This window comes from Halichoerus grypus, chromosome 10 (genome assembly GCF_964656455.1).
Source record: "Halichoerus grypus chromosome 10, mHalGry1.hap1.1, whole genome shotgun sequence".
Taxonomy (NCBI): domain Eukaryota; kingdom Metazoa; phylum Chordata; class Mammalia; order Carnivora; family Phocidae; genus Halichoerus; species Halichoerus grypus.
In genome coordinates, this window is record NC_135721.1 from 123,360,680 (window position 1) to 123,383,621 (window position 22,942).

A 22,942-nucleotide genomic window follows, 5' to 3' on the forward strand; every position below is an offset into this window, starting at 1 on the left:
TTTTCATCTTTTAAAAACTTTATATCATAAAACAAATCACAGATGTGGAAAATCATACAAATTAAATTTGCAGCTTAGTGATTATTTTGGGGGCAAACATCCTGGTAACCACCACCCAGGTCAAGAAATAAAACTTTGCTAGTGGGCCCAGGAGCCCCTCCATGTACCCCATCTCAATCATAGCCCCTCCCCCCAAAAGTAATTACTAACCTGACTTTATAGTAATTATTTCCTTGCTTAATCATTTGAATGTGCATCCCTGGACATTGTATTTCCATTTTGCCCATTTAAAAAAAAACTTAATATATGTTTTAAGCCATATATCCCCACCCCCAATCTCTTTCTTTTCCTTGTAGTTTATCTGTTCCGCTGTTTGACCCATAGAGTTTCTCAAAGTCTGGATTTTGTCTATTGCATCCTCACAGTCCAATTCAACATGGCCCTTGCCCTCTGCATTTCCCTGCATATTAGCAGCTCAGTCACCCAGTTTCCATCCCTCTGGCATGATTATAGGTGGTTCTGTGTTCTTTTATCAAGAAGCACATACATGGCTACAGTTTGCTCTTCTTTGATATTATCTGCTATTGTGTACAATGGTTACATACACTAATTCATAGCAGGTTGCCAAATGGCAATATTATATCATTTTGTTTTCCTGTATCAGTTGTAATAATTTTATAAGAAGATGTTTTTCTTAATCTATTATTTGGTCACCCAGTGGTACAGTTCATATAGGAAAGGTGGAACAAATATTTGATTCTTCTGTTTTATTTATGTAGTTTTTAAGAGTAAGAGTTTCTAAACTATCTTCAGAAGGTGATCAGTTAGTACTTTTGCTGAATATCATTATGAACTTACTGAAACATATTTGACGCATTTCAATCGATTGCAAGTATAATCTTGGCTGCGGCTGAAATGGTACCAGCATTAGGTTGGTTTCTAAGTCCATTGGGTAGCCTCGGAGGCTTCCTTGTTATCTGGTATGACAAGATATTCCAGGCTCATCTTGTATATTTCCTGTCACACCTCTCGAATCATCAATTTCTCCAAGAGGTCCTTCTATTTTCTTAAATAGAAAAGGGCATTTCAGGGGCACCTGGGTGGCTCAGTCGTTAAGCATCTGCCTTCGGCTCAGGTCATGATCCCAGCGTCCTGGGAACAAGCCCCGCATTGGGCTCCCTGCTCGGCGGGAAGCCTGCTTCTCCCTCTCCCACTCCCCCTGCTTGTGTTCCCTCTCTCGCTGTCTCTCTCTCTGTCAAATAAATAAATAAAATGTTTAAAAAAAAAAGAAAAGGGCATTTCAACACTCATAAACTGAGTGTTATGTATGCTCACTGCTACTAGATGATCATTGTTTCTAGGCCTTACTAGTGAATAGAATTAGGTATTTTATATAAATACATAGATTTTATTACGTATTTATTACTATAGATTATAGAGTATATATATGTATACCTCACATATAACTTTGGTTTTCAAGGACACAGGAGATGAAAAATTTGAAAGGTTCTACAATAACTGATTTGTCACTTTATACATGCAACAGTCTCAGAATAACAATGGTAAAATTGCAGCTACCGACTAGAATACTGAAAATGGATACAAAAATGTCTGCATCCACTGTGCCCCTTCCCCACCACTTTGGGGGACTGTACTATAGCTACACTGTTAGAGCATATAGGCACTGTAAACTTCATTTCTCTTTTAACTATCTTTTAGTGTTACTTCTCCACGTAAATACATACCGAGTGCTTACCACCAGTCTTCATGGCAATGTCTCTCCAGATATGTTGTTGGGCTGGAGCTTGATCTCAGTAGACTCCTCAGGAAGGGCTCATGGAAAAAATACTGAGTGTTTGCAAGGTAATAATGGGTCTTTATAGAAGGTCAGTTTTGCTGGATATAAATTCTTGGTTTGTACTTTCTTTGAATATCATACCTATATTATACCATTTTCTTCTGCCTTAAAGCATTGCTGTTGAAGAGTCTGATGAGAATCTCATTTTATTTCTTTTTTGCCTACATGCCTAGGGCGCCTAAAGAATTTTTTCTTTCTCTTTAAAAACCAGTAATTTTACAAAAGTGTGCCTTGGTATTGGTTGTTCTGGGTCGATGAAGTATTCCTTGCTTTGTTTTTGTTTTTTGTTGTTTCTTTGTCATACTTTTCCCATCAATGACTCCTCTTATTCCTAAGTTAGATTTTCATTTCCGAACTTCAATATTTGTCCCTTTCCCTCAAATTCTTTTATATCCTCATTTAACTTTAATTTTTAAAAATTGCCCCCCTTTCACTTTCTATTTATCTCAACTATTGATTTTATTTTTTCATTTGCTCTTATATTCCATTTAGTTCATTTTTTCATTTTAAAGATAATTTATCCTTTCTCTCTGGTTCTTTCATGAATTGGCACCTGGTTTCTGAATTTCTTTTTTTTTTTTTAATTTTTTAAGACTTTATTTATCTGTCAGAGAGAGAGAGCGCACAAGCAGGGGGAGCTGCAGGCAGAAGAAGAGGGAGAAGCAGGCTCCCTGCTGAGCAGGGAGCCCAATGCGTGTCTTGAGGTGGGGCTGGATCCCAGGACCCTGGGATCATAACCTGAGCTGAAGGCGGACGCCTAACCGACTGAGCCACCCAGGCGTCCCTGGTTTCTGAATTTCTGTAGTTCTGATTTACATTGTTCTTTTTTGTCTTACATCATTTTGTTCATGTTTTTAACTTGCTTTACTCTTTTTTTTTTTTTTTTAATGTTTTTCTGGGTGGCTTTCATTGTCTGTAGGACTGTTCTCTCTCCTGGTCTCAATCTATCTCTCTCTCTCCTCTTCTTCCTCCTCCTTCTTCTTCTTTAAGCCATCTTGTTTTCCCAGGATTTGACTTCGAAACTTTTCCATTGCTCATTTTATGTGAAATTAGTTTTTCTGAACATTTAGGAGGAGGCTTGGTTAAGAAAACGTTTGTATTTTCACAGAGCTCCCCCTTTTGTTGTTTCTGCATATTGTTAACAAAAATCTGGCTTTACCTCTGAGGTTTTCTGGCTCTTTCTCCTCCCCCACTTTCATCTAGCCCAGTTCTTTCCTTGATTTCTACTTTCCCTACCCTACTCCATTGCAATCTCCTTCCCAGGTGTTTCTCAGCATGGGACCTGCCCTAGAAGGAAGGCTTGGTGGTCATTTCTGGAATTCATGGGCATTGAACTCTATCAGCCCTTAAGCCTCGTGGCAGACCCTTTGCACTCCCCCAGCTGGAGCTGGCAAAACCCTTCCCAGTTTTGTCTGCTATTTTCAAATTGGCCTGCCAGGCATTCCCACAACTAGATGTTGCAATCTGGGGACTCCTGTTCTTAGGTCTGTTAGACACCTTGCTGCTTCCCTTTTATACCTCCTCCACAGAGGCCCTAGTGGCACTCAGGCCTCGTAGCTGTTGCTGATTTGTCCTCACTCATTTGTTCGTGGAGTTCCTGAAAATACCTTGTCACCTAGTTTTGTTGCAAATGTGGGTATGGAATTTTGTTTCTGTTTGTATGTGGGGACTTAGGAGGATTTAAATCTGGGCTGGGCATCACTGCCATCATCTTATCAGAACTCCCCAGCTGCTATCATTTTACAGATGAGGAAACTGAGCCCCAGGGTGGTTTGCTCAAAATCACACAGCTAATGACAGGGGATAAACAAAATGTGAGAGCACCTGCCATCGTGCATGGAACAGAGAAGATGTGTAATACAGACTACTTTCTCCCTGTCTCCCTTACTTCTTCCTCCCTGCTTCCACCAGCCAGTGTCCCTTCAGGATTCTGTTATTGACAATTAAATGAGATTATTCCAGCAAAGAGTTCATGGCACTGCCAAAAAAAAAAAGTGTTCAATCAGTGGTAGCTGTTAGTAGAGAATTTATGGTTGCAGAAACCAAGGTAAGTAATTGTTCCAAGGTTGCCCAGCTGACTCATGTCTGTCCCACCAGAAGCCAACTTTCTTTTTTCTAAACCAGTGGTTCTCAACTGGGGCAGTTTTTTTCCCTAGTGCATATTTGGCAATGTCTGAAGGCATTTTTGCTTTTCACCACTGTAAGTGTGGGGTGCTACTGTCATCTAGTGGGTAGAGGCCAAGAATGCCATTAAACATCCTACAATGTACAGGTTGGCATAAACCCCCCACCCCTCAAAAAAGACTTGCACAGCCCCCAAAGTCAATAGTGTTGTGGATGAGAAACTATGCCCTATATCATGGTGCTATGTTAAATAAGCCTTACCTTAGAATCAATACTAAAACTGGTTCTAGCAGATTGTCTGAAGTCAGAATCACATGCTTTGAAAACAGTGATAGAGGGGTGCCTGGGTGGCTCAGTCAGTTGGGCGTCTGCCTTCAGCTCAGCTCATGATCTCGGGGTCCTGAGATTGAGCCCCACGTCAAGCTCCTTGCTCAGCAGGGAGTCTACTTCTCCCTCTCCCTCTGTCCCTCCCCACCACTCACGCTCTGTCTCTCTCCCTCTCTGTCTCAAATAAATTAAAAAAAAATCTTTAAAAAAAAGATAGAAAACAGTGATAGGTCAGGCATTTCTGGCCTCCTTTAGAACATACCCAATGGCCAGATTTCTTTCTTCAGAGACTGGATGAAGCTAGGAGGGCTGGATGCGTGAAGCCCTCCAAACCAGGATGCAGGACGAGCTGCCCTCCCTCCAGTGACCTTTCTGCTTTCAAGTGGGGTGGCCATCATGAGTTAACAGACATGTCATGGTCCAAGGTACCAGGACTCTGCACATACCATTCTACTGAATCCTTCTAAGGACTCCCTAGACAATGGGACACATACCCCCATTTTACCCCCAAAGAAATGGATCTTTCGAGGGGCAGTTCCAAGTGTGTTACTTCTGAGTGTCCAGTGCAGAAAAGTAAAAGACAGAAGTTCAAATCCCAGCTCAATCTTGGAGTTACTATGTGACCATGGGCAATTTCTTCTCCTTTTCTGAGCCTGCTTCCCAACCTGTAAGAACAAAGAGGCAACATAACCTCCAAGGCAAAGTAAAATTTGGGGCTGTGTTGGCATACAGACTTGGGCTCAAACCCAGCTCTTTCATTGATTATCTTGAACCCCCAGGCAAGTGACTTTCCCTTTCTGGGTTTCAGTTTCCCCATCTGTACATGGGACAATCCTAGCTTCCTGTTCACAGGGTTGTAGTAAGGTATAATTGAAATCATACAAACAATTTAGCATAGTACCTAGTGTATATAATCCCTCAAAAAACGAAAACTTTCTTTGTTGATTATCTGAGACTCTTCTAATCCTAAAATATCTTGGTTCCATGATATGTAACACCAGGAGGAACCAAAAGTAATGGCCCTCAATTGAGGGATGGGGCAGGGACTTCTAGGGCATCTCTGAATCGCCTCCCAACCCTCCCCTGCCCTTGAGACCGGGTTCTAGACCTATATTCTTCTCCTCCTGCTGGCAGCATCTGGGATTGCAACCTGGACGGTACCACCAATGGGCCCTGGGTCTGGGCGGAGGAGAGGAGTTTATTCCAATAACTAGGACACCAAGGGTTGGACAGGATCATCCCTTGCCCTTTGCCATGAGAGCTGCCATTTGTAAAAACACTGTTTGCCTGGCAAGGAGCAAGGTGTTTCCCCTTATGAGCTTATTTAATCAGCTTTTTTGCCCATGAAGAACTAGAGGCTTTGGAAATTTGAGTGACTTGGCTATGGTCACATAGTTGGACATAAGGTTGCCAAATTGTGGTAGGCTGAATAATAGCACCCCAAAGATATCCTTGTCCTAATCTTCGGAGCCTGTTATTATCTTATCGAATATGATAAAAGGAACTTTGAAGATGTGATTAAGTTAAGGATCTCGAGATGGGAGATAATCCTAGATTATCTGGGCGGGCCCAATGTAATCACAAGAGTCTTTATAAGAGGGAGGCAGGACACATTGTATCTGTAGTCAATGATATGTATTGTACACTTAAAAACTTGGTAAGAGGGTAGATCTCATGTTAAGTGCTCTTGCCACAAGAAAAATTTTAAAAAATTTAAAAGAGGAACTCAGGAGGATCAGAGTCAGTAGTAGATGTGCCAACAAAAGTAAGAGGCTGAAGTGATTTGAGGCATGAGCTGTGAGCTGTGGATTGCACCTTAAAAAGGGAAAAAAAAAAAAAAAAAGATTCCTCCCTTAAAGTCCCCAGAGACAATGCATCCCTGTCAACACCTTGATTTTAGACTTCCGACCTGCAGAACTATAAAAGAATAAATTTGTGTTGTTTCAAGTCACCACATTTGCAACAATTTGTTACAGAAGCAATAGGAAACTAATACATAGATTTTGGGGGAAAAAACCCAAACAAACAAAACACGGGGTGTCCAGTTAAATTTGAATTGCTGATAGATAATACATTTTTTAGTATAAGTATATCCCAAATGTTGCATGAGCCATACTTACACTTAAAAAGAAATTGTTGTTTATCTGAAATTTAAATTTAACTGAGTGCTCTGTATTTTATCCTAGAAGTGGTGGAGCCGGAGCAGGAGTCAAAACTTACAACTCTCGGGCTCCCCTACTTTCCTCAACAATCTGGGATCTGGCAGAAATTGCCATGTTCTCGCGGGCCTCATGGGTCAGTTCCAATCTCCCAGGGCTCCTCTTGCCTCTGGGGTCGGGAAAGGAAGGGATTGTTTAAGGTCATCTCTTGGATACACCTTTGAGCTCCCAGTCCTCCCAGGCCACAGAATTTCTCTCTAGAAATGGTTTTGTGTCTTTACTCTGCTCGAGACAGCGACCGAGGAGCTTTGTCTCAAAGCCGTAGTTGCATGAAATCTATGTTGGGGCGGGGGTGGGGGTGATGGTGCTGGAGTTTAATGAACGGGGGGTGGGGCAGGAACACCTTTTTTCAAGCTACCACTTTCTGAAGGGGACTTTATGAGCCCCAAAGCAGGACACAAGTAATTATTCAATGGGGCTTTCAAAGCAAGAATCATGTTACATATGAGGAAACTGAGGCCTGCGGTCACTCAGCTACAGACAGACAGATGTCCTCTGGATGGGCATCTCCCCCTTTGCAGCCCCCTGTCCCGATGGCAGCTGCGGTGGGAAGAATCCTGGAATGCCAATCCCGAGGTCTAGGTTGGAAACCCTTTACACTTCACTGACTGCCAATTTCCTTCCATGAAAGAGGGGGATTCCATAAATACGAGGATTCAGTAAGACAGTGGATATAAAACGCCAGGTACATGGTGGCATGTTCTAGTTTCTTTCCTTCTTTCTCCCGGGGCCTCATTCTCCCTGACCCTCCCGACTAGCCTCTCCGCCGGCCGGACTCCCCCAGCGCGCAGACTTGGCCGCTAGGTGGGGACAGAGCGCCGGCACTGCGGCGAGATGTGCACATGCGCACTCACGGGCGGTGCCTCGCCTTCTCACGCCCCGTGGACGTCACTTCCGGCGCGAGGGGCCGGGCCGGCCGGGCAGGGAGTGCGGGTCGGTTCTGTGCGCGCTGCCGGACGAGGCTCCCGCTGCCGATAGACCCGCGCTCCGCCCCGTAGCCCGGCCGGTGAGTGCCCACGAGTCCTCCCGTGTGTCATGGGGGTTGGGGAGAGGGACCCCTGAGAGGGAGGAATAACCGGAAGTTGAGGGACTCAAGGAGAGAGACCCCAGGAAATGGGGACACCTGGGGAAGGGGTGACAGCCGGAAGTGGGGGGCCTCAGAAGGTTGTCGACGGGACATGGGGTCTCTGGGGCTCCGGGAGCGATGGCTTTCTGGCCTCTTGGTGGGGTGGGGAGGAAAGCGATGTCACAACATGATGGGCTGCAGGTGAGGAAGATTCCAGGCTTCACGGTAACAAATGGTATTTGCCCCCATCCATACGCCCATCCATCATTTCATTCTCGAGACCGAGTCCTGCTCTGAGCCTGACGCTACCGAGGCCCTGGAGATTAATCAGGAAGCTCCAGGTGGAGGGTAGGGCCCGGTGTGGGGCCAGACACATCCTCGACTAGGTGTGTACCCTCCGACACATCACTTAACCTCCTATCGTCCGCTAATATTTACAGAGCACCGTCATGTGCCAGGCTAGGCCTATAGCCTATGGACACTACAGTCTGTCTCCCAGGTAAGCACTGGATTGGGATTACAGGCATCTGTTGGTGACTCCCATGGAAACAGCCCAGGGTGGGTCCTGTGAACCGTGATTGTTGTTCAATTCCTCACTTAGCATTCCTCCACCAAGCGGATTTAACTCATTCAGCAAATATTTATGGAGTGCAGACTATGTCTGACGCTTTTGTTAGGTGATGGGTTTAAGGTGATGAACAAGACAGATACGGATGTTGCTCGCCAATTGCCTACAGACAATTACAACAGAGGGAGAGTGCTATGCCAAAGAGCTCCTGGTAGGGAGGCTCCTACCCTGGTCTGGAGGTTGGAGAAGGCTTCCTGCTTCAGGCACCATCATCTCTTACCTGGGTTACTGCAGTAGCCTCTGGATGGTCTCTTTACTTCTGTCCTTATCCCCTTACAATCAATCCATTTGCTAGACAGTCGAGCAATCCTTTAAAATAGAAATCAGATCGTGTCACTCTACTCAGACGGGTCCCACCAAACTCAGTAAAAGTCAGAGTTCTTACTGGCTCTCAAAGCCCTGTACCAGTGGGGCCCCCGGGACCTCTATAAGTTCATCTGCTAATATTCTCCACCTTGTTCATTTGGCTCTAGCCATACTGGCCTCCTCGCTGTTCTTTGAAAAAGCCAGGTGTGTTTCTGCCTCTGGCTTTGCCCTTGTTCTCCCAGGTGTCTGCATAGCTTGCTCCCTCATCTCCATCTTTCTTCAAATTTCATTTGCATGAACAAATCATCCCTGACCATCCTATTTAAAATTGCAGTCCCTATTCCCAAGTACATCCAACCCTTTTCCCTGCTTTATTTCTCCCCATAGCACTTTTTTTTTTTTTAAGATTTTATTTATTTATTTGACAGAGAGACACAGGGAACACAAGCAGGGGGAATGGGAGAGGGAGAAGCAGGCTCCCGGCCGAGCAAGGAGCCCGATGTGGGGCTCGATCCCAGGACCCTGGGACCATGACCTGAGCCGAAGGCAGACGCTTAACGACTGAGCCACCCAGGCACCCCATCCCCATAGCACTTTCATCTGGTTATTATACAGTTTATCTTGCTTATAGTCTCCCTCTCCCACTAGAATCTAAGTTCAACAAAGGCACTATTTTTTGTAGTTGTTGTTCACTGATGTACCTTCAGTGCCTGGAAGAGGGCCTGGGACATAGTAAAGTACTAGGTATTTGTTGAATGCATGAAGTGGCATCTAATTGGGACTTAAGGATGAATCAGTATTGATCAGGTGAAGAACTGGAGGAAGAACAAGCTAGCCAGAGGAAACAGGATGTGAACAAGACAAGAAAACACAGCTTTGGGAGGAAGTGAAAGCAGCTGGGAGGGGCTGGAGGTTAGAATGCAAGGAACAGAGTGGGCAGACCTAAGATTTAGGGGGAGTGACCTGGGCACTGGCTACGTGCAGAGACCCCTGAGATGGTCCCTGCTCTCCTTGAGCTCGGAGTCAGGGACCAGTGGTAGTCTGTGGACAAGAGCTTGGGCTTTGGAACTGGACAGCTGCTGCTACCTTATTCTTGGGATAGCTAAAGCAGCTGTTTTGTTTTTGTCTTTTATTTAATAAATGTGTTCAGATCTTTCAAGAAGCAGACACCGGGGTGAGATTAGGCATGCAAGAAATTAATTGGAGGCAGCACCTGTGAAGCAGGAAAGGGAGGGGAGCTGTAGAAGTCAGAGCCTTTAGACAAGGATAGAGGAGTCCAGCCACCCGGGAAGGAGGTTTGGGCAGGGAGTCGTGGACTGCAGGGCAGTTCCCCGGGAAGGTTCAGGCTGAACCTCAAGGCAAAGTTGCCTGTTAGAAGAGGCCCCCATTTCATTCAGTCATTGGCTGGGGACAGTCTGGAAAGTGGCATCCACTGGATGGAGGATCCAGAGGGATAGCAGCTGGGGCCATGCATCAGTTATGCTCCATCCCCGAGGGAGAGCCAATCAGCCCGGTTTCACAGCCATCATGATAAGTCATGTGTGTATATGGTGAAAAAGTCAAACAGCACAGTAAAAAGTCTCCCTCCTTAAATGTCCTGTTGTCCAGTACTCTTCCCTAGAGGGAACCACTGGTAACAGTTTATTTCCTTACAGAAATTTTAGGTGCACTCAGTATATAGGTACATATTTTTAAAAATATGAGATTATTTTATGCACACTGTTCTGCAACTTGCTTTCTTTTCCTTAGTGTGTCAGTTCATAAAAGCCTGCCTAATTCCTTTTCATGAGTGAATAGTATCCCATACTTAGGATCATATTATTTAACCAGTCTCCAACTGGTATGCAGTTAAAGTATTTCCTCTCTTTTCCCATCATAATCAATACTTGAAGTGATCATCCTTGTGTGTATATTTTACGCACACACACAAGTATATGTTCTCGAAGCAGGATGCTGAGCCGAAGGGTGTGTGGTTTTAAACTTTGGTAGATATCGCCAAACTGCCCCCTGAAGAGGCTAGGCCAATTTATTCTCTGACCCCCAGCAAGCATCTCCGCACCCATTTTGTACTTTTGCCAATCTGACTTTCAGAGTTGTTTTAGTTCACATTTCTCGAATTACAAGTAGGTCGAACAAGCATTCGTACATCTGTAAACAAGGCCATGGCGTTGGGTGAGGACTGTGTGTGTCCTGCTGCGGCTGCTCGGGGGCCTCGGTGGGGATCCTCCATTCAGTCTGGGGTGGGACCTGGGCACGGGCTTCCGAGCCACTTCATTGCAGCTAAGAACCCCCAAGCTGACAGAAGCACCCCCCACCACATGGTGCTGCCCTGAAATGAGCGGCGCTGGGCTTCATTCACTGGGCTCGGGGTTCGTGTTTTGGCAGGAAACCTGGTAGCTAATGTCAGAAGAAAGTGACTCTCTGCGAACCAGCCCCTCTGTGGCCTCGCTCTCGGAAAATGAGCTGCCACCGCCGGCCGAGCCTCCCGGCTACGTGTGCTCGCTGACGGAAGACCTGGTCACCAAAGCCAGGGAGGAGCTGCAGGAGAAGCCCGAATGGAGACTTCGAGACGTGCAGGCCCTCCGTGACATGGTGCGGAAGGAGTGCCCGAACCTGAGCACCTCCCTGGACGACGCCTTCCTGCTACGCTTCCTCCGAGCCCGCAAGTTCGATTACGACCGGGCCCTGCAGCTCCTGGTCAACTACCACAGCTGCAGGAGAAGCTGGCCCGAGGTCTTCAACAACCTGAAGCCATCGGCCTTAAAGGATGTCCTCGCTTCTGGATTCCTCACCGTGCTGCCCCACACCGACCCCCGGGGCTGCCATATCCTCTGCATGCGCCCAGGTATTGCCCGAGACGGTGGGCAGGTGCCTGCATGCCCGGCTCTGTGTGGGATGCGTGTGCCCCGCACCCTCTCTCCCTCACCTTTTCCTGTTTGCCTTCTCCCCTGTTTAGTCAAAGCTCTTTGGATAACAAATGACAAAAAGCTACTCAACCCGGCTTAGGAAAAAGGGGAGGAATTAGTCTAATGAAACAGGAGCATCCCGCAGAACCAGGGAGCTGAAAGTGTAGCCGCTTTCCCGGGGCCCCAGGCCCCAGAACCAGAATCCAGTTCGTTCCCCCATCAGGAACTAAGCCAGCCATTCCCCCCGTCTCTGCCTCTATCAATCTGTGTATTTCTCTGGGCCACACATTTGTGCTGTGCTGTGCATATCTTCTTCACTCTTCTTCCTGTAGATTGGCTTTTGCTGCCTCTGTGGCCCTGGCAAGATCTCCTACCCCTTAGTGCCCAGGCTTCCTGGGCCACCCAGTCAAGTTCCTCCATGCAAATTCCCGAGTTCTAGCGTTGAGAATCTGCCCTGGTCATAGGGTACGAGCAGGCCTGCCCGTCCCTCCTTTGTGAGTGGGTGAGGCAGGCATCCGTGGGGGCTGGGCGGACAACTGGAAGGGTGTCCGTCCACCGTGTGCCTCTTCTCCTCTCCCTCCTTTCCTCTACTTGGTTAAGCCATTGATTCACTTTTCGATCTCAGCACTTACTGATGGTAATCAGCACATCTTACATTTCCCTGGCAGTAGCTTTAATTAGGGGCGCCAAATGCGCTATCAACTCAGGAGTAAAGGAGCGTTGTCCACGGGTTCCCACCCCCACGGCCTTAACATTCTCCATCAGACCAGAGCAGAGACAAAATATGAAACTAAAATTGCAGTGTTCTCCCAACCAAGCCAGGATCAGGAGAACATGCCTGCCGGCAGCCCTCTTCTGCTGACTCGTACCTAGTCCTCTTGGAGGGACGCCTAACGGGGAGTGGTGACCTCCCTGCGCTTTTTCTCTGCCTTTAAAGCCACATCGCCATCAGTTTGGTCATTTACCAAATCCTTTTTGGAGACTAAACCATCCTCTTGAGCCTTTACTGTGTACCAGGCACAGTGTTAACTGCTTTACCTGCTGTTTTAGGCCCTTTCCAAAATTAGGGTTGTTTATTTTAAAATAAGCAACGCAGTGGAGATTTTAGAGCACCAGGAGACCTAGGAACCAGTCAGCAGGTTTTTTTCTGCTACTTCTCTGTACTCAACTCATAAGGATATTACAAAACAGATTAGCACACTGGTTTCACCTCTTTGCTTGTGTGGTTTCAACCCTTTGCTTGCACGATTTCAACCCTTTGCCTGTGAGATGACTTTTTCCCCCATGTGTCTGGAGCAGAACTAGACCCTTCCCCACCAACGCAACTCTTTAGGAGGAGGCATACTGAGAAGGTTTTGTTCTCAACTGGGTATTAGCTTTGCCTCTTTGGGGACATATGTTATTGAAAAGGATGACATTCAGTTATGTAGAAGCAGGTTTAATTGGCAGGAACATTCAACAGCAAGCTGGCACAGCTTTTGGACAAAGATTTTGTTCATAGGAATTTTGCACATATTACATGTCCCCTTGGTGGTGGCAGTCATGTGGAGTTTTGTCTTCCTAAGAAAAGGACCCACAGGTGGGATTTTCTTGAGAATAGCAGTTAACAGTCAAAAGTGTCATTTCCGTCTTCTTCCAGGGAAAGGAAGGATTCCTTAAATATATGGGGAATACTAAGGGAGCATCTGGCCCAGAAAGGGGATGTGGCACAGAGCACAGCACTGGAAAACTGTCTCCATCTCTGTCTTCCTTGGCACATGCTTCATTCTCAGGCCAGCCCTTGCCTCCTGGGGCCCCTGAGTCTCAGGCTCCCAGCCTCACCAATACAAGAGGGAAGAGGGATCTTTTCTTTCCAAAGGGCCGCGGTCACAGAATTGAGTCCCCTTGGCTCTGTTTGATCAAGCTTGGGTCACACACTGTGGCCAGGAGGATGTAAGACCCGCATTGACCACGCCCACCCCCGCAGCCAGGAGGCAGGTCAGTGGTACCCAAACCGCAAGGTTAGCGTGGGAAGAGGAGGCTCAGGGCAGTGGTATGAAAATCTGGGCACGTATCTGTTGGCAGACGGCACAGATGTCCATTAAGGTTAGTATTACTATCCCATTCTACTTCTGAGGCGATGCGGGCTCAGAGTGAGGAGGTAGCTCACACAGCTAGTAAGATTCCAACCTCCCCCGTCCCCGTGTGTCTGACTTCAGAGCTCAGGCTTTTAACTTCAGCACTCAGTTGCATTTCCTTTTCAGAATGTGCTGCTTGCTCCCTTTGGAATTAACATCAGCTGCTGCTAAGGTGTCCCATTTAGTAACCTAAATAGAGTCATGCCAGTAGAGTATCTTTCTTTCCATTTTTAAACAAGAGTTCTAGCAAGGAGATAAATCTTAGCCTGTGAAGACTTGTTTGTATTCACCTCTGTAATGTTCTGTCCATTTCTTATGACCTCAGACAGATGGATACCGAGCAACTATCCAATTACCGAAAACATCCGAGCCATATACTTGACATTAGAGAAACTCATTCAGTCTGAAGAAACCCAGGTGAATGGAATTGTAATTCTTGCAGACTACAAAGGAGTGAGCTTATCAAAAGCATCTCACTTTGGCCCTTTTATAGCCAAAAAGGTGATTGGCATCCTTCAGGTATGGCCCCTGTTTGTCGTGTGCCTGTTCCGTGGCGGTTTGGGCTTTCCCCGGGGGGCCTTGTTCACTGCCGGTCCCACGTGATACACAAACCCCACTTCTCCTACAATCCGACAGATACAAAAGCATTATGGGAAGAAATGTAAATGTCCTATTTACCACTTATTCTCGTAAGGTTCTCCCATAGTTTCTGAGGTCCCTTCAGTCTGGGCAGGATCAGCTTTAGGGCAAGAGCCCAAACAGCCAGAAAAATGCTTTCTGCATGTTTTTTTTCTTCTTTTTTTTTTCTTTCTCCAGAAGATAGAGGAGCAATTCTAACAAATGAAACTGAGAATTTGTGTTTCTGGCTGATATGCTAGATCCCGTCCCGCCCTCTGGGACCTGGGGATGGGGAGCCTGTTGTACTGTTTTGGATAGATGCTTTCACATCTCAGGTGTTATGTGCTTTTTGTTTTGTTTTTTTGTTTTTTAGAGAGAGCGTGCCCACGCACGCACGTGCACGGGGTAGGGCAGAGGGAGAGAATCTCACCAGACTCCATCCCCGGTGCAGAGTCCCAAGGCAGGGCTTGATCTCATGACCCTGAGATCATGACCTGAGCCGACATCAAGAGTCGGAGGATGCTCAACTGACTCAGCCACCCAGGCAGCCCCGTGTTCTGTGTTTTAGAACACAGGCGCGGGGCAACCCTCTCAGGTCCCCTCCCTCTTCAGGAGCTTTGTACTATCATTTTGCTATTGCTCAATAAACCTTGCTTTGCTGCCCACCAAAAAAAAAAAAAAGAACCCAAGTGTGGGAACGAGAAAGTTCCTCCCGTATGTGCACAATGTTCAATAGTTTGCAAAGTGCTTTCACAGTCATTATAACTCATTCAGTCCTGCAGGGCCTCGTCTGAGATAAACAAGGCAAAGATTATGTTTTCTTTTTAGTACATGTGCTGCTGAAGTGAGCACAAATTACTCTTCCATTTTGACGGATGGGGACACAGCCCTTGCAGGGTAGCCTGGCCTGAGGCTCACGGCTCTAACCGTTCTGGCTCCTCGTTCCCTCTGGCCAGCCCGTGGGTGCTGCCTCGTGAGCTGTGGGGCACCAGAGATACAGCAGTTTCCTCTGTGAATCCCACAATGCCTGTGAGCCCCCAACTGGGTGCCAGGCTGATCATTTAAACATCAGCATCACGTTGGTCATTATCAGAAATGCGGAGCCAATATTCTGGCTTCCCTTAGCTTCCACTCTTCTTTCGATGCCCCTGCGTAGATTTGTCTGCGTAGATTCAAGTATCAGGAGAAGGAGTTTGGATCTGTGTTTTCTAGTCTTCTAAGGTGATCTGGGGGGAGAAAGTTCCAGGGTTAAATAAGTCTGGGAAATGTGGTGTAGCATGTCCCTTTCTTGAGAAAGTGACTGTGAACATTTGCACAGGACAGTCCTGCAGTGAAGGAAACCCATGTGACTACATAGCGTGCTATTCTCAAACTTCTTTACCTACCATGGAACCTTTTCTGCATCACACCTAGTACCGTCCTGAGAAATACCCTTTGGCAACACCGATCCTGAAGGTCTGATGTTTGCTAGATCCATCCACACAGGCTCTCGTTTTTGTTTTTTGTCTTGTTTTGGTTTGGTTTTTTTTTGCCACAAGAGGAGCAGCTCTTCACTTGTTGGCCTAAGTTTAGGCCCCAAGAAAGACTCTCTCTCTCTGAGGCTTGTCTTCCTGGTTAGCTCCCACGTGGGCTGGCTTTGAGGAGGCCATGAGAGTCAGGCCAAATTGATTTGGGGGCCTGAAGAAGATTTAAAGGAGGAAGGCAGCTGTGGACAGTCTGTGGGGGCCCCACGTGTTCTAATTTCTCCTTCCCCTCCCCTGCAGGATGGCTTCCCCATTCGGATAAAAGCAGTGCATGTAGTGAATGAACCTCGAATATTTAAAGGCATTTTTGCCATCATAAAACCATTTCTGAAGGAGAAAATAGCAAACAGAGTAAGTGATGATTCTATTGACTTGTTTTTTTTTTTTTTTGCTCCCTTATTTGTGACATCAATAAACTTCTCTTAGTTTATTATTTTTGCCCTGGGATGATTAATTTGGAAAGTACAGAGTTACAGATAAAATAAGTGAACAATCCTTTCTGTGAAAAGAAGATAAAATGAATAGGATATAATATTTGACAGGAGAGAGCAGAGGAGGTAGCTCTCAGAAGAGTTAAAATGCTGTGTAGTCATTTAGACTCTTTAATATCCTGGCCTGGACACAGTGAACCAACATTGTATTTCATGTGTGAGAGGACAGGGAGAAGGGTAGTATTGGGCAGGTAGTTAAAAAGTTATGGTGATTTCTTACTACAGCTCCTTGGGGTTTAAAAATGCTATTTTACGCCCTTCTATTTACCTGATTTGTTGTCTTGCTGTATCAAGTTTGTGGAATAATTCATGGTTTATGAGATAAGTGAGTTTTAGCTTACCTGTCGTTTAAGGAAGTATAGATGGCACTTTGAAAGATGATCCTCTCTGACCTAGAAGAGCCACTTCTCAACCTTTGCTAGTACTGTGATCGCATGTGATGAGTGGTATTTTTCTCCTTCTTCCCTAGGCCTAGGAACATTGTGGTCCCTCCAGAGACTGGGTCTTCCATTTTGTACTTTTTCAAAGAGGAAACAGAGAGAGAATCTCAAAGTTGCAAGGGAAGGAATTTAAAATACAGACAGGGGGCACCTGGCTGGCTCAGTTGGTGGAATGTGCTACTCTTGATCTCAGGGTTGTAAGTCCGAGCCCCATGTTGGGTATAGAGATTACTGAAAATCTTTACTAAAATAAAATAAAATCCAGATTCCCAGGCCCTTTCCCTGAAGATTTTTTTTTTTAAAGAATCTATACTTTCCACTCTACTGAAACCGTTTTTTTTTTTTTTTTTTTTTAAGATTCTATTTATTTACTTGACAGAGCAAGCGAGAGAGGGAATACAAGCAGGGGGAGTGGGAGAGGGAGAAGCAGACTCCCTGCTGAGCAGGGGGCCCGATGCAGGGCTCGATCCCAGGACCCCGGGATCATGACCTGAGCTGAAGGCAGACACTTAACGACTGAGCCACCCAGGCACCCTCCCTGAAGATTTTAACTCCAGTTCAGGGGTGGAGCCAAAGAGTTTGTGCTTTTAAAATCTTATGTGATTCTGATGCACAGTCAGGTTGGAGAACTGCTAATTTAGTGGCCTGGGTTTGAACCTATCTTAGTACCTGGAGATCCTGTTTGGAACCTGCTTTTAAAGCCAAAGCAGTCTTTGGAACAGGCCTTTTTTATCTATGAAATGACCTTATTTGTGGTCCATAATCTTGTTCATTTCGTCCTTCAAATGTTCATTCATTCTTTCAAAAATATTTATCAACTACTGGCACAAGTATGTTCTAGATGAACAACATAGACCAAAATCTCTGCCCCTCCCTGCCCGGGAGAGCTTACATGCTAGAGACACAGACAGTGGATGTATATTATCTAGTATTAAGATGTGATAGGTGCTGTGGAGAAAAAATAAGCAGAGAAAGGGGCCAGTACAGGACAGGGCCAAGGGGTTGTAGCATCCAGTAGGGGGGTTAGGGATGGCGTCGCAGAGAAGCTGGCCTTTGAGCAGACTTGGCAGAGGTGAGGGAGAGCGCTTACAGATCTCGGAGGACCAGCAGCGGCACCGCCCCCAGGTGGGAGCACATTGGGCGGGAGCACATCGGGCGTGCAGGAGCAGCAGCAGAGGGAAGGGGACGGAGGGGTGGAGGGGCGGAGGGGCGGCGTGCGGACTTCGGCCTCTGGCGCGCATGAGGTGGGAGCACCCCGGCCTCTGGCGCGCGTGAGGTGGGAGCACTCCGGCCCCTGGCGCGCGTGAGGTGGGAGCACTGGCAGGCCGCGCGGAAAGGAGTGGCATGATCTGACTGGTGCCGAGAAGAGCTGAGACTGCAGAACAGGCTGCGAGTAGGGAGACCAGGCTGAGGCTGTCGTGGGAACCCAGGGGAGAAGTGGGGGTGGCAGGGTTCCACGAGGTGGGCCACAGAGTGGTTGGATTCTGGATGTCTTTTGAAGGAGCAGCCAACAGAGCATGGGATGTAGGAAGGGAATTAAGGATCCTCAAGCTTTTCGAGGAACTGGAAGGGTCCAGTTGCCATCAGCTGTTCCTTTATTCATTCAACAGATGGTTGAGCACCTACCTGGCCTTCAGGTGACTGATACTGATTAACCTGAGAGCTCATGTGTTTCCATTTCCCCTTTAGTTCTTCCTCCACGGGTCCGACCTGAACTCTCTGCACACAAGTCTTCCCAGAAGCATTCTCCCCAAGGAGTATGGGGGCACGGCTGGAGAGCTGGACATCACCGCCTGGAATGCAGTGCTGCTGGCCTCGGAGGAGGACTTCGTGAGAGAGTTCTGCCAACCTGTCCCTGTCTGCGACAGCATCCTGGGCCAGGCCCCGCCTCCTGAGGGTCTGACCCCAGATGCGCAGTGTGATGATTCTCTGCGGGCCGTGAAATCACAGCTCTATTCCTGCTATTAGCCAGTCCCCTGTGAGTGCCGCCATCTTTAAATCCTTTCCTTTTTCTTTGGAGAGGCGCAAGGAGAGTCTGAGGTGCCATGGAGTCTGTCTTGCTCCTTGTAATTAAATTGCAGCCTGTAGAGCTCTGAGGGTAAGCCATGGGGTAAGCCCTTGGTGACTCTTGAATTAATCCATGGAAGATATGGAAAATGTCCCCAGTGATTCCCAAACGTTTGGAATCCCAGTTTGCAACCATAATCTGGAAGCTGTATCTGGTTCTTAGAGATCTTGGAACAAGAAAAATCAGGACCAAAGTCATTTTGGTTCCACATTCCAGGAGAAAACCACCTGATCAGCACACTCCTATGAAAGAACCTGGCCGAGCCTACAAGGTGGCCACACTAGGAGACTTTGGGATTTTGTGTCTTTCACCTGAACCCTAACTACAGACTTGTGTTGCTCATCAGGAAATTTCTAGTTTGAGGCCCAGGCCCCAGCTGCCACACTGGGTTTGGAAAGCACCTTAATCAAATCATCATGGGAGCATCAGGACATAAGCAGCACTTCCTGATCAAATTTGGGAGCCAGAGACTTGAAAGCACCTCTGGGATTCATTGACTGACTCTTGCAATGGAAACTGAAGTTTTCCCCAAACCCATAAAGCCTTAGCCCTGGTTCTCAATAGAATCATACAGGATCCTAGAGGTATGTGATTTTACTCAATCTAAAATGCTGGATGCCAGGCCTGAGGAGCTGAAAGAATTCTGGCCCAGGAATGAAGAGAGCAGGGCTTCATCCCCAGAAGTGCGACCCTGGACAAGACCTGGGCCTCTGTGGGCCTCAGCCTTCTCATCTGTAAAATGAAGCAGGATGAAATGACGCCTAGGGCCTTGGTTGCTGACGTTCTGGGATTTGGTTTAGTTATTGAATGCTAGACAGTGGTTTTCTGCCTAGAAAAATGGCTCTCTAGAGGCAAGTGGTTGGATCCTGCTTTTTTTGTGGTACACCAGGGCCTTCCCAAGAGGCATGTATTACCAATTGGCCCTGCCTTTAAGGAAAGTAATATGTGTATTCCTGGGACCTGGCGACAGCCAACTTCCTTTTTGTAGGAAGGGTTAAACTGGAAAAGGGCAGGTGAAATGACCAGAGTTCATGGGAATTCCTTCTATCCCCAAGGCTCTGGCAGTACACTGGAAACCTGGGAGCAGGGAATGGCTAAATTACTTGGGATTCTTAAATTTTGGTCTCTGGAAACGAATGCACGAGCGGGTAATCGCTGGATCACTTCTGGGGCCCCCGCCCTCCCAGATACGCTTGGATTTCTCTCTCTCGTGTGGGCGGACTGACTTGAGTCTAGCCAGCGAGACCAAATGTTAGTTCTCTGTTTCAGCACTTTAGACCCTTCCTGTCAAAACTTCAGCCTTAGCCCAACCATCCAACTAGGTGGTTCAGCTGGTGGCTCTTGACCGATTTCCTTTCGTATTCATTCCTTGAAAATTATGGCATTAAAAAGCGACAAGTACTATGTGTTGTCTAAGTACCTTCTCCATGCATTTATGAGGCCACCGGGCAAGGGGACAACAGCTCAGGTAGGAAGAGGACAGTGCTCTGAAAGGCAGAGGCCAGTCTATTGTTAATAAGCTCTTCATCTTCATAGCACTGTTTAAAATGCATGGAGAAGTTGGTGGTGAAAATGATTCACCTCATTAGTGCCAACTCCAGGGAAGGCTCTTCCCTGTAGATACTAACTCTGGATCCTCTAGGACCTGGCAGAGCTGGAAGTGCCAGCATGCAGACCCCTGGCAGCCTCCAGTTCCATCTGCCAAGGACAGTGTGACCAGCACTGCTGAAAAGATCTCAGTAGCACAAGTAGGATGGCTAAAGTAGAAGGTTCAGAACCCAACTGCTTGGATGTGGGAATTGGTTAGAGGCGATTTTCAACCTCAGAGAGGAAAGAGAGATTAAAAAACAAAACCACCACCACCCCCAAGCTAGATAGAGGGAGAAATGAACTGTTCAGCCCCACCGAGTTTCCCAGTTTACACGTTGCACTGTGTTCCTGGCCAGTTTTGCCCGTGTCCATTTGACTTTAAAAGCTTGCGTGTGTGTAAGCTCACCTAGACAGGTATCTCCAAGACCGGGATGTTGCCCATTTCCTAGGCCTTTCCAGTTGGCCCAAGGAGTCAGAGCCAAGATTTGTCTGCCTTCTGCAGCTGCTGTGTTTTATTTTGGTTCCAAAGAGAGATCAAATAGTTTGGACACCTCAGGGGGTTTGAACCAAGCTGTGAAAGCAGGACCTCCCTGGGTGAAAATCAAGGCAGTTTCTGTGCGGCTTCACCAGGTGTCTGTATAGAGCTGCCCCAGCGGGGTGGGAGAATGACGAAGGGACCAAGGGAGCCTGATTCAGGAGCGGGGTACACTGATGGGACAAACAAGTGAGCACAGGGAGAACTGGGAGTGTTTTCCTTCAGGGAAAGGTTCTGGCCTATTTCACAAACATCTGAAAAGTAACTTTTCCCTAAATTCAGGGTACTGTGGTATAGGAAAGGGAAAGGAGGAGTGTACCAGGAGACCTGAGTTCTGGCTTTACACTGCTGTGGCCTTGGATGAGCCACTGAACACCCCTCAATCACATGATAAAAGGGATCCCCACTCTGAGCTCTGAACCCTCCATTTTAGGCATCATTTGGCTTTACTGCCAGAGGGACATTGTACTCTACCTTTTAGAGGCCTTTTTCTTTTTTTCCCCCATCTGGATTACTTTATAGGAAATGCAGATCTGAATGAATTGACATCTGAAGCTCCCAAATGAATCTGTAAGCTTAGGTAATATGGGGGTTTTCTTCCTCTTCTCTTCTATAGAATCTGGAAAATTATGCCTCTTCCTGGAATCCTGTTCTACCTTCACGGAGAGAGGCTGGAAGAAATGTGCAGAAACAACTGTGCAACTCTGGCTTCCTCTCCCGAGCTTACCTGCTTTGGGCAGAAGTGGCTTTAGCTTCCCCATACTTCATCTCGTTTTCACAAGGAGCCACTTGTCCTTAGAGGTTTACAAACACTTCAGTTCAGCTTGTAAGATACTACATTTCTGCCAGACTCAGAGGACAGGAAGAGGTATTTCCCCCCGGATTCCTGTGAGCTACTGAGCCTTTCTGAATTCTCCCGGTGGGCAGGTTCTTTAAATGCCACCGGATTCTCCAATCAGTTACAGGATTACTTTTTCACTTGGGTAGGCAAAAGCTGTGGTACTGTTGTGGCATTATTATATTACTTCATTTTAAAGTCTTTAGCTTTTAAGGTTTTCCTTTGAAGCCTCTTCTTCCATTGAGGAAGTGAAGGGTTAGCCAAGGTAATGATTGCATCAGTGTGGCTGTTCTGTGGATGTGCGGAGACACCAAACAGAAACATCTCGCTGTTCAGGAAAGAGGTCCGTCTGGTGATGTCTCTCGGTATTGGGACTTGTTAATTTTGTAAATCTAAAGTAAATTCCTTTCTGCTATCCCGACTCAAAACTGGTTTGCTTGAAATGCAAGGGACAGGTATTCCTCCTAACAGAGCTTGCTCCACAGGAAGGCCCGGTGTGACTCGTGGAGGTACTAGTGATGAACTGGCCGTTTGCCAATTCACTGTTTCTCCTTTGGGCTCACCGGGCAGCACATTTAGTTGGGCAGAAAGTCAGCTGCTGTTGGGGAGTCTTGGGCTATGCGTCCGCCTCTTGGCACATCAGGTGGTAACCTGTCACGGGTGAGATGCCTGAGGCCTCTCAGGGGCCAAGAGCCTCTGATCCCATGCTGACAGGGTGGGAGGCGGGCTGATTTTCTGACCAGACTGGGGCACCATTTCAGCCACTGGTCACATTCCTCGCTTCAAACTGAAATTCAGTTTAGCTTTGAGTATATGGACACGTGGTGGTGGATTCATCTACTTCAGTGTTTGTTTTGACCAAAAGTTTATTTTTCTAGTGCATTTTCTACGTCAAAGTGGTGAAAACATGTAATTTTAGTATGCATGACTGGGTCTTAATAAAAATCCTGTAAGGCTGTATGTGTGGAGTTCTTTTATGACAGTGACCGTTTGGATAAAGGTTCTGAAGTTTTATTATTCATGGTACATGATGGCCCGGGTAGAGCCTCCCTCCAGGTCAGGCAGGGAGAGGCCCTGTGGCAACACATGGCACCTATAGATTTGGGGCTGGCCACCTCTGAAGATCATGCACAATTAGAAGATACCAGTGTAGGGCACCTGGGTGGCTCAGTCGTTAAACGTCTGCCTTCGGCTCAGGTCATGATCCCAGGGTGCTGGGATCGAGCCCCACATCGGGCTCTCTGCTCCGTGGGAAGCCTGCTTCTCCCTCTCCCACTCCCCCTGCTTG

General features: G+C 47.0%; 1 protein-coding gene across 2 annotated transcripts; it reads left to right on the plus strand.

Moving 5' to 3' along the window:
- Positions 1 to 7,413: 7,413 nt before the first annotated feature.
- TTPAL (alpha tocopherol transfer protein like) lies at positions 7,414 to 22,614 on the plus strand. 2 transcript variants are annotated; one of them, XM_036096050.2, is made up of 6 exons: positions 7,414 to 7,534; positions 8,035 to 8,093; positions 10,914 to 11,373; positions 13,877 to 14,070; positions 15,933 to 16,043; positions 18,313 to 22,614. In XM_036096050.2, the coding sequence occupies exons 3-6, from the start codon at positions 10,929 to 10,931 to the stop codon at positions 18,589 to 18,591; spliced, it is 1,029 nt and encodes a 342-aa protein (XP_035951943.1). In that variant the 5' UTR covers positions 7,414 to 7,534; positions 8,035 to 8,093; positions 10,914 to 10,928; the 3' UTR covers positions 18,592 to 22,614. The 2 variants fall into 2 exon arrangements, with proteins under 2 accessions (XP_035951943.1, XP_035951944.1); XM_036096051.2 differs by lacking the exon at positions 8,035 to 8,093 and having other exon boundaries at positions 7,420 to 7,534.
- The last annotated feature ends 328 nt before the right edge of the window (positions 22,615 to 22,942 follow it).

What these genes read in the sequence shown, in the direction of transcription:
- TTPAL (XM_036096050.2), top strand. Translation starts at nt 10,929, where the DNA reads ATGTCAGAAGAAAGTGACTCTCTGCGAACCAGCCCCTCTGTGGCCTCG. An exon ending in TATCCTCTGCATGCGCCCAG is followed by an intron (nt 11,374 to 13,876) that starts GTATTGCCCGAG and finishes TTATGACCTCAG; the next exon opens with ACAGATGGATACCGAGCAAC. An exon ending in AGGTGATTGGCATCCTTCAG is followed by an intron (nt 14,071 to 15,932) that starts GTATGGCCCCTG and finishes CCTCCCCTGCAG; the next exon opens with GATGGCTTCCCCATTCGGAT.